The following is a 12,034-nucleotide window of genomic DNA, read 5'->3' as shown; positions in this document are numbered from 1 at the left end:
TGGAAATAATGAATAAAATTATGTCGTGTTCATAAAAAAATGCGTTATTCTGGAAATAATGAATAAAATTATGTCGTGTTCATAAAAAAATGCGTTATTCTAGAAATAATGAATAAAAATTATTTATGTTCATAAAAAATGGTTATAAATATTTGTGTGCAAACATATTGTATTAATAATATATCTAAAAGTGTTACTATATATATATATATATTATGAATGTGCAAGAAAAAAATAGTGTATTATTTTTCTTCAATTGGATCAACGCTTTGGTATTTTTCATTAATCATGTTTCTCATAAAATTGGCCTAGCTTTTTATTTAACCCTTCTACAAACTGTCTTACTTGGTCGCTTTGTATATTTTCATCAATTTCAATAAATTTCTTTTGGTTTTGAGTTAATTCATTTTTGGATTTTTTCAAAAAATTTAATACATTCTTATAAACACCACGATCAAATGGATTTTTAAATTTTCTTACAACAATGGGCTCATTATTTTCTCCAATTTTTAATTCGTAAGTAAAAAATTTTTTCGAGGAATATAATTTAATTTTTTCATTTAATGTGATATTTTCTAATATATTAAAAACAGATCTTAGAAAAACTGTTCCCATAAAATATATAAATAATAGTGAAATTGTTAAAACAGATAGACATATATAAAAATATATATTATGATAATTAAATTTTATTTTTATAATAAATAATAAATAAAAATATAAATTATATATCGAAAATAAAATATTTGATAATATCCAGCTAAGAAATATTCTCGCATTATCTATGCCCATACAATTTAATGTGAATATACAATGATGATCAAATATATCAATGCATTTATCACAAAAGGCACAATGTTTTGTTCTTACATTTTTAAAAAGGAAACAAGTTGGACATAATAAATTAATATTAAATGTTGAAATTTCAAATTTATTTATTTTCCATTTTATATTAAGATTGTTTTTTAATTCAAAAATATTTTTCGATTTAATACCTTTACTGAATTCATTTAATTTATATTTCATTTCATATGCTTTTATTTCTTCTTCAATATTTTTTATAATATATTGAAATGTTAAATTTTGTTTATCCGTATTTTCTTGTTCTATATTCATCTTATTATGTCCATCCTTTAAATATTTTTTTTTTTGTTTTATTTCATTTTCTTTTGAACTATTTTCACCCAATATGCCAAGTTTTGAATCATCTAAATATCCGGGATTACTTGAAACGACAAAATAGTAAATGACAAATAATAAGGGATGAAATAAATCTAAAAATAAATTTTTATGTTTCGTATGCATTCGTACCTGCAATGTGTAAAAAAAAATATGTACAACTATGCAACTAGCCATTAATTTTTTTTTTTTTTTTTTTTTTTTTTTTAATTTATTTATTATTTAATGCACGTGATTATCATCTCTTTTCATATTCCTGTAAAAGACACTCATTAATTGTTTGCACACACAATTATTATGTTTTCATTATTACGTAAAAGTAGTAAACAATATTGAGATAAGTATATGCCAAAACTACGAGGAGAGGATATATAATGAGAGCTTTATTTTGGCTGTATTTTAACAGGACGTTCTGAATAATTGATAACTGATAAAATAGAAAAAAAATAGAAAAATAGGAATGGAAATATATATACACACACAATTAAGATATATAAAATAAAAGTTAAATGACGTACATTTTTTTTTTTTCTAATTAAGTAAGGGCCTATATGTCCATTATACTCATATAAAGCATCAAAATTTGTTTTTCTGTTTTGTTTGCACAATTCTCCTATTTGTTTAGACTTAAGAAATGTGTAGATTCTTGGATCTATTTTATCCTTATATTCTTCGATAAATTCAATGATGTTTTTCTTAAAATGAAGAAAATGAAAATATATGAAAAAAAGCATGTACATATTTTCATTCTTTTTTTTTCTAACAAATTTGATTTCATCCAAATAGTAAATATATTATGAACGTGAATATTTTATTACATTGTCATCCGTTGATATATCATAAATATTTTGATGGCGATTTGTGATTAAATAAACAACTGATTCGAATGCATTTCCAATTATTGCTTTTTGTAGTATAGAACCAGGTTTCTCAAAATTAATTAAGTATAAATTATTCACGAATATTGAAAAAAGACGGAGAAAAAAAATGTTATTGTTATATGAAGCCCAATCAATAATAGAACAGTTATCAAAATCTTTACATGTTAATGGTAATTTTAAATTTATTAAATATAAAAAGGGTAAAAGATAATTATATTGTATACTTATTGTTAAGCAGTTGTATCCCTTATTATCTACTTCATATAAATTGCATTTATATTTTTTCAATAAATAAATCATAAAAATGTTATTTGAGCTAACTGCCCAAAAAACTGGGGTTTGATTATTGTTGGATTTTATATTTGGATCGGCGTCTTGTTCAGAAAAAAAAAAAAAAAAATAAAAAAAAAAAAAAAAAATAAATAAAAAATAGTAAAATAAAATAAAATAAAATAGTGAAATAAAATAAAATAAAATAGTGAAATGCATTGGTTAGTTCGAGTGATAACACAATATGCACACGTTTTATGTCATGTCATATGCCACATCTTATTCATTTACCGTTTTCTAATAAGTAGTAGACCAAATAAACGTTGTTCAGAAAAACCGCCCAATGAAGTAGACTATTTCCTGCAAAATAAAAAACAAAATCCGAGAAATAAAAAATGTAATTATTTGTTACTCTATATTTATATAGAAACAACTATTATATTTTGTCTATATGGTGATATATATATAAATATATTTTTTTTTAACCATTTTCATCTTTCGAATTAACTAAATTTTTATTTTTTTCTAAAATATAATAAATTTCTTCATTATTTTGTTTGATCAAATAAAATAAAATTTCGTTATTATAAATGAAACCATCTGAATGAATACATGACACATTCATTTTATCAAAAGTTTGAAGATATTTGTAATATCACGATTCACGATTATATATTTTTTTTTTTTTTTTTGTAAAAACCTGAATAATTCTAATTCGTTAAGTATTAGTATTCATTTTTTACCAAAATTGTCAAAAATTGTTCAAATTTGTTAAAAATTGCTCATAATATATTCGAGGTATTTATTTTAATATATACTTTTTTAGCTTTTTATAGACGAGGAAAAAATGAATATCCTAAACACTTTTATTAAATATCATATAAATATATAAAATAACATAAACACATTTTTAATTAAAAAAAATAACATGAATTATTTTGAGAATATATATTTTTTTCGTTAAATTGTTATAATTAAAAAAAAAAAAAAAAAAAAAAAAAATTATCTTATTGTTTATAATTTTCCCTTTTTTCATTTTCTTCTTCACTTGACAAAAAGTTATTATGAGATACTAAATTTATTTTTGGTAATTTGATTATGTCATCTTTTTTTTCCTTATTACTTTTAATTTTTACAAACTTTTTATTATCATCCAATATATAATTTATTGTCATATTGTCATTATTACTTTTTTTATTTATATTACATTTTGTTTTTTTCAATGTTTCATGATTATTTTTATTTATATCATATAAATTTGTTAGCTTATTATTTAGTGGCTTAATAAAATTATTGTGTGTTACTTTTTTTTTTTTTTTTTTTTCTTTTTTGTTATTTATTTGAATATTTTCATTGTTCTTTTTTTCTTCCATTTCATTTGCTGACGACCCCTTTTCAAAATATTCTTCTTTTTCATTTTCTGTCTTATTTTCCTTTTCACTAATTTTTATTATGGAATTAATTTTATTTTCTTTAGAATCGATTATTGGTTCAGAATTATTTTGTTTTGTTAAATTTGTTGTTTCTTTTTCTATCTCATTTTGATGTGATTTATTTGACTGAAATATTTCAGATGATAGTATACCCAAATTTAATGATTCAAAATTTTTTTTTTTTTTTTTTTTTTCCTTTTTTCTTTTTTTCTGATTTTTTTAAATCATACCTCTCCAAAATTGCTGCATCATTTTCTGCATCTTCTTCATTTTGAAAATTCTCAACAATTTTATTTTCGGTATGGATTAATTCCTTCAAGCCTAAATAAAAAAAAGACAACGAATAAATATCACAAAATTAATTACAATATATACATACATATAGTAATAGTAAGGGGTCATATATAAAATCTAACATACTTGGAGCTTTTTCAATTTCGGGGGTTATACTAAATCTAGTGGGGATGTTAAAATTCGATTCCCGTTTTAATTTTAAATTATACACAATTTGATGAACACTGTTTTTATGTTTTTCTACAATGTCGTCATATAAATTTTTGTCTAAATTATTATCTGATTTGGAACTTTGACTATCTTGATTTCCTTTTATATCGAAAAAAAAAAAAAAAAAAAAAAAAAAAAAAAAAAAAAAAAAAAAATATATATATGTATATATATATATATTGATTAGTGATCTATCCATTCAATATGTGTTACAAAATTGGGTGAACAAATAAATATACATATGTACAATGAAAAATTTAAGTACCATATATTAAATGATAAAAGTAGTTTGTTACAATGCTAAAGTAATCTTCATTTTTTTCGCCATTTTGTTCGCCATTTTGTTCGCTATTTTGTTCGCTATTTTGTTCGCTATTTTGTTCGCTATTTTTTTTGTCATTTTTTTCGTCATTTTTTTTGTCATTTTTTTGGTGAGACATTTTAATGAACAGATAGGGAAAAAGGCAAAAAAGAAATAAACATTGTGAAATATTAACAAGGTATATTTGTGTGAAATATTAACACGGTATATTTTGTGTGAAATATTAACAAGGTATATTTTGTGAGAAATATTAACAAGGTATATTTTTTGTAAAATATATACACATTTTTTTGCAACTTTTTCTTTTTTTTTTGTTATTTTTTAAGATTCCATATAGTATGTATAATATTGGCATCATTGCATGTTTATAAAATTATGTTGAAATATATTTTTAAATATTTAAAAAGTAGCAAAACAGGAATAAAAAAAATAACGAAAACAAAAGTAGGGATAATGGATGAAAAGATACTTGTAGAAGTTGTTTTTTTTTCATGTTTAAATTTTATTTATTATTATACATTTTTTTTAATAAAATGTTGTATATTGAAATTAATATGCATTAATTTGTATGACATATAAACTGGCCTCATTCAATTTTATAAAAATAATAAAAAAAAAATGTGAAAAAATGTGAAAAAATGTGGAAAAATGTGGAAAAATGTGAAAAAATGAGTAATACTTAGTCTTATAAAAATAAGTTATATTTTATTAAATTTAACTAATTTTGAGTTTTTGAAAATAGACATATCCAATATATGTTTTTTTCAATGGAATTATGTTAGCATGTGTGACTATAACAATTAAATAACAAGTTTGTTAACCGGTTTCTATATTTTTATTTTAGCAATTATTTACCCCAAGGAAAAAAGATACTCATTTTGTACACGTTTATTTTTTAGATGCCATTTTTTACGTTTATTTTTTAGATGCCATTTTGTTGATTAGTTGTTACAGTTAGGATACCCAGGGTATACCCATTATATTTATTAAATAGTGTTGCCATTATATTTGTTTAGAAAAAAAAAAAAAATTTAAACATAAAAAAATTAAACATAAAAAAATATATCCATTTAACATTTATTTATTAGTTTCCTTAATTATATATACATATTTATAAAATAGGGATGTGTATATTTTGTAGAAATTTAGTTCTCTGTTTTATTTACCCATCATATATAGATGTCTTAAAAGGAATTCTCATTATTCAATATATTTCAACTTGATGAGATATTAAAAATGATTAATAAAAGATTCAAATTTCACTAGTTCATACCATATAAATATAAGAAATTTTTTTTCCTTAAATTTTATTGTTCAATTATGTATAAATTAGAAATAAAGAGCATACCGTAAATATGTACATAATTATTTATTTATTTTTTTTTTTTTTGGTTTCATATTTCCACCTTTTTTTTTATAGAAGACAAATAATAATAATAAAAGAAAAAGTAAATATTTGTGTGTATAAATATTTTTTAAAAGATGTTTTATTAATTAGTATTTTATCTCAATGTGTGTAATATATATATTTTTTTTTGATTAGTTTACTAAATTATTAAGATTGAATAATGTAAAATCCATAAAATATAATATTTTCCAAATGCACAAATAACATTAGTGATTCTCATTTCTTTTCTTTTTTTACGATAATACATTCTTATAATATTTTTCTCTATTTCCTTTTATTTTATTTTAATTTTTTTTTTTGTGTGTTGTTTTAAATTTATAATTTTTTGCGTAAAATTTTTTTATAGGGGAAAACAAAAAATAATGCAATTTCATAAAACATTTCCTTATAGTATTTTCTTAATTTTCTTAATTTTCTTAATCTTAATTTTCTTAATTTTTTTTCTTATTTTTTTCCTATTTTTTTCTCTATTCTTTTATCTCATTCTTTCGTGTCACAACTCGTATTCTTTTTTTTTTTTAAAACATTTTTGAAATATAATAAATAACCTAAAAGCTGTTTGATGATAAATATTTGAAAGAAAAATACATAAAAAGTGTATTTTCATTTTTTTTTGATTAATTATCACAATTTTTTTTTTACGTTAACCTTTTCGATAAGTTTTTTAAGTAAATATTTTTAAGTTTTTGTATATCTTTATTTATATCTTTTTTTTATCCTCATTATTATTATTTTTTTATTTATGAATGTCAATAAAAAAACATGGTGAATTATGATGATGTAACACAGACGTTGTTAATAGATCGTATAAAAATACAATATGATTCAAATAGCCACTGGCATAAATATTTAAAATATAGTTTAAGAAATCCTCATTCTTTTGATTATCCTGATAAATTATATATTGGAAATTGTACTAGATCAATACAAATAATATATATATACACCTATTTTGTGTGTGTGTGTTTTTTTTTTTTTTTTTTTTTTTTTTTTCTTGTCTACTCTTTTAATATTGTATATGTGTACACACATAATTATTATATTATAATAAAACATAATATTATTTACAAAATCGAATATATATATATGGATGTTTTTGTTTTGTTCGCTAAACTTCAGGTAACAACAATGATTTTGATTATTTCAATTCAGTCTTTTTGTCAAAAGGATATAAATTAAGAAACATTGAAAAGGTTGAAAATGATGATACTGAGGTAGGAAAGGCCTTAAACCAGCTATGCATATGCACACACGTTCATGCTTATGTAAATTTGTGTCCACATTTGTGTCCATATTTATATGAACGTTCATGCATATATAAATTTGTGTCCACATTTATGCCCCCATTTATATGAACGTTCATGTTTATGTAAATTTGTGTCCACATTTATATGAACGTTCATGTTTGTATTCCCATTTATGCCCACATTTATATGAACGTTCATGCTTGTATACATATATTGGGAAAATAAATTCTCTTTCTTTAGGGAGGCACAAAAAAATATCTGCTCGAAATTGAAATGCCAGAAGAAAAAGAATTTATGAAAACGGAAGAAATGCTAATTAGAAAAATTGTACATTTATTCAAAGAGTGTATGTATTATTTTATGTGTTTTAATGAAAAAGATGGTCAAATTTTAGAGAAATATAAAAATCAAAATAATCGAGATATTAAAGATAATAGTGAATATGAACTTTTTAAAAGCTTAAATGATTGTATAATTCAGTTACACGATTCAAGAATAAAAAAAAATCAGGCATTAATTATGACTAACGAATTTAGTGGTATTTTTACACCTGAATATGTTAAATTAACAAAATATAGTGATGGCTTTTTAAAGTTATTAAAAGAAAATAATATAAAATATTATGATTTATTTTATGAAGAAATGCAAAATAATGATACATATAAAAAAAAAAAACAGCATTATGAAAATTTAAAAAATTCTTCTTTTGTACCTTTAACTAAAGGAGAAATATCATTAGCTGCTAAAAAAAATGTTATAGAAAATGATCAGCTTCAAAACTTAAGTAATAAATGTATATATCGAGATAAAGGAGGAAAAGAAAGAAAAAAAAAAAAAAAAAAAAAAAAAAAAAGAAATGATGGTGACAACCCAAATGAGCAAACTAGAAAAAGAAAACATGAAGATGATATCGATGGGAGTTCGGAGCAAATGAATTTAAGTAACAGTGACGAGAAAAATGTAGATGAAAAATTCAGTGAAAGTTGTGATAATGTTGTAAAAAAAAAAAAAAAAAAAAAAAAAAAAATTGAAATGGATGAAATGTTGGCTATAAATAAAAATGAACAGACAGAAGAAAAAAAAAATGGAGAAACAAATGAACTTGGAATTGTATTATATGACAATGAAGAAATATACAACTATCTGAATATACAAAATCCGAAAAAAAATATTACAGATAATCATACAAATGGATATGATGAATTTAATAATAAAAATGGAGACTTAAAAGGAAATGCCAAAATATTTAATTTATTAAATAAACAAGTCGATTCAGAAGAATATATATATAATGAATTAAAAGGAGATTTTATGAAAGAAATAAATTTACCTAATAATTATAATTATGATGTAAATATAATAGAAATATGTGAAAAAGATGTAAAATATTTTTATAGGTGTGTAGCAAAACATATTAATAAAAAAAAAGACAAGATAAAAGTATATTATATAATAAGTAATTTTATATTTTTTTTTTCAAAAATGTATAAAAATACAATAAATTTTGATGATAATGTACATAAAGATATTAATAGAAATTTTGATTACAAGAGTATAATTATACAAGGAAATATGATTCCTTATAATTTTTATATTTTATTAAAAGCTCTTTATTTAATGAATACTTATAATGTTATGAACAATTTATATATAATGGTAGATTATGATGAACGAAAAAATAAATCTTTACATTTTTTAAATATGATAGAAAATAAATTTTATGATAATTTTAGAAAATTTGAAAAAAATATAAAATCAAATTTTATATACATTCATAAATTTTTACAAAACATTATACCAATAAATAAATTCTTATTATCAAAAGGAAATATATATAAAAATTCAGAGAATATACCTTCATCTTTTGTTAATGATGATTTATTACAATTGCAATATAACCCACCAACTCAAGGAGAAACTGATGCTATTGTTTTATACCAACAAACAGATAATCATACTTCTGTTAATAATTGTATTATTGATAACTCTTCAGTTCCAAATACAGTGCAGAATGTACAACATAATTATATAATATATGACCCTTTAAATAGCTACAAAAATATTTCAAATGTTATAAAAAGACATTGTAAAATAATTGAAGAAAAAGATGTACATAAAATAATAAACGAGTTAAACGATATTAATGATAATTATACAAAATATTTGCTTAAAGAAAAAAAACTGTTATATACAATTGAAGGATATGAAAAAAATACACTTATTCATAATATTTTACTTAATCAGATATTTTTTGATACTTATATTTCTTCTATTTGTATATACTATATTAATAATTATATGGATAAATATGAAGAAATAAAAGCTATTCCTTTATTTAAACCCTCTTATATCAATATAATGATAAATCAAATAAAAAAAAAAAAAATTCAAAAGGCTCAAAAAAAAGATCCTCATACAAATCAACATACTGTAGATAAATTATGTAATAACTTTTTTAAAAATTCGTTTGCTTCAATATTAAATACACAAACAAAGGATGAACAATCTCGTGGAGTTTATTCAAAAGAAGCTCCGTCACAACTACATAATGCGGATATATCTTTTAATGATAATAGTAACACCTCATTAAATATGAACAATCCTGGGAATAATATTATGAACAAGATAATGGCTAGTGACACAGCTGGAGTGGGAAATGAGCTCGAAAATGTTAATGTAGCTGGAAATGGTGGTGCACAAATAGAAAACCCGGATATACAGGCAACTATAAGTACAGATATCCAAAATAATGGCAATAACATAACATATAATGAAATGCCGACAATTATAAACGAATCTATTATTAGAAAACAAGAGATGACTAATTCTATTACGTGTATATTTGCTTTTATAAATGATAACAATACTAATGTATTTAATAAAAAAGAAAAAGAAATTCGTGAACTTATTTTATATGTATTAAAAAAAAAAGAAGCTGAATATTCAAACGATTTAACTAAATATACATTTAAATATAGAAATAGTATAAATGATGCAATTACGTCAAGTGAAATAGAAATACGAAAATATGATAACAAAAAAATATTTATATTTGGAATAGTATTATCTAATGATATATCAAACCCAAAACTCCAAGTAGATATAAATTCTTTATATAATTTAAATGAAACCCTTCACAAAAAATATAATTCAAAAAAATTTTTTATTCAAACTGATTTATTTACTTTTTATTGGATATATGAGGTTCATGTGTATGGTTTTATATCTCTAAAGGGAAAGGAGAGTGATCACAGAATTATTAATCACAATGATAATATTTATCGATTGCCCTATGATGTAAAGGTAAGTCAAAGTAAAGTTTGTATTTCTACATGTGTTGTGTATGACTACGTGTTTTGTGTATGACTACATGTTTTGTGTATGACTACATGTTTTGTGTATGACTACATGTTTTGTGTATGACTACGTGTGTTTATGTATGCCTGTTCATATGCATACACTTATTTGGTCTTATTTTTTCAGTGGGAAAATAAAGTTTTGTGGGGATATTATTTGTATGTAATTCAAGACAGTGTTGATAGCAAATATTCAGAAGAAACTATTAGAAAATTGAGACAGGAAGGAATTAATTTGAGATTATGTTCTGAACAGTTTGATGTTAAAATAGTTGAAGATGATATTAATGAAATATTAAGTATGCATGATTTATGTATCAGCGATTTAAAATATTTAAATAAAAATATATTTATGAATATAATATTTTTAATTGAAAATGGACACTTAACATATTTTGGTTTTATAAACACAGATAATATGGAAATAAATCAAAAAAATCATTATATATCTATAAATATTTTTAAAAAAAATATATCTTTTCCATCTTATAACTTTAGTATACCTTTATTAAATGACTCATGGATTACAGATGTTTTGTCAAGTCAGGCATTATTGCCATTTAACAATTATTTTTACAAATTTTGAAGCATCCGCAAAAATGGTATGCATGTGTACGCACATGAAAAACTTTTTTTTTTTTTTTTTATTTGTCATATTATAACATGCTTTATAAAGCATATACATATATATATATATATATATATATATATATATATATATATATATATATATATAATATATGGATGCATATGCATTCCCTATATTTTTCATTTCGTCTTTTATTTGTTCCTAATATACACCTCTCTAATGATGAACATCATTTTTTACATTTTTTAACCTGAACTAATAATGCATTACTAGCTATTTTATCTTTTTTTTATTATACTTTTTTTATTATTTTTTTTATTTTTTTTTTATTTTTTTTATTATTTATTATTTTTTTTTTTTTTTGCAACTTATTTTGGCTACATTTGCACACATTTATATGCATAAAAGGGAGTTCCATTTGAGGTCTCACTTTTAACCTTAACATTCAGAAAAAAAATTAATCTTTGATTATTTAAAAGTTTTAACAAAAAAATATACTATATAAAATAGAATAAGCATATTATACAAAATGGAATAAAGATATTATATATAATAAAATAAACATATTATATAGAATAAAATAAACATATTATATAAAATAGGATAAACATATTTGTTTGTATTTTTTACGATTTTTAAAACAAAAAAATTCATATTCAATTTGGTTTAAAGTGTGTTAAAAAAGGTAAAAACAAATAAATAAAGAACTTAAAAAAAAAAGGTGAAAGGAATAGAACAAACATAGTGAAATGAAATATAGTGGAATAAAAAAGCGACAGAATTTAGAAAAAAAAAATATATAATATAAATGAAAAGTTGCATATAATCATAGAAATGCTTTTGTT

At 21.2% G+C, this 12,034-nt stretch overlaps 3 protein-coding genes across 3 annotated transcripts; 1 reads left to right on the top strand and 2 right to left on the bottom strand.

Annotated features, from left to right (window-relative positions):
- Positions 1–282: 282 nt before the first annotated feature.
- PY17X_1342500 (palmitoyltransferase DHHC5, putative) lies at positions 283–2,955 on the bottom strand (the record flags this gene model as incomplete). Its single annotated transcript, XM_022957198.1, has 6 exons — positions 283–1,311; positions 1,493–1,606; positions 1,698–1,874; positions 1,998–2,434; positions 2,622–2,690; positions 2,817–2,955. 6 exons carry the CDS (start codon positions 2,953–2,955, stop codon positions 283–285), a joined length of 1,965 nt encoding a protein of 654 aa, XP_022813655.1.
- Positions 2,956–3,337: 382 nt separating this feature from the next.
- On the bottom strand, positions 3,338–4,707 carry PY17X_1342400 (conserved Plasmodium protein, unknown function; the record flags this gene model as incomplete). Its single annotated transcript, XM_034637683.1, is given in 4 exon segments — positions 3,338–3,928; positions 3,945–4,084; positions 4,184–4,366; positions 4,533–4,707. 4 exon segments carry the CDS (start codon positions 4,705–4,707, stop codon positions 3,338–3,340), a joined length of 1,089 nt encoding a protein of 362 aa, XP_034493616.1.
- A 2,052-nt stretch (positions 4,708–6,759) lies between these two features.
- Positions 6,760–11,186, top strand: PY17X_1342300 (conserved Plasmodium protein, unknown function; the record flags this gene model as incomplete). The annotated part of the gene is made up of 4 exons (XM_022957196.1): positions 6,760–6,910; positions 7,117–7,211; positions 7,485–10,547; positions 10,728–11,186. The coding sequence occupies 4 exons, from the start codon at positions 6,760–6,762 to the stop codon at positions 11,184–11,186; spliced, it is 3,768 nt and encodes a 1,255-aa protein (XP_022813653.1).
- Between the last annotated feature and the right edge of the window lie 848 nt (positions 11,187–12,034).

This window comes from Plasmodium yoelii, assembly GCF_900002385.2.
Source record: "Plasmodium yoelii strain 17X genome assembly, chromosome: 13".
Classification (NCBI taxonomy): domain Eukaryota; phylum Apicomplexa; class Aconoidasida; order Haemosporida; family Plasmodiidae; genus Plasmodium; species Plasmodium yoelii.
This window is presented reverse-complemented; position numbering and strand designations above follow the sequence as displayed.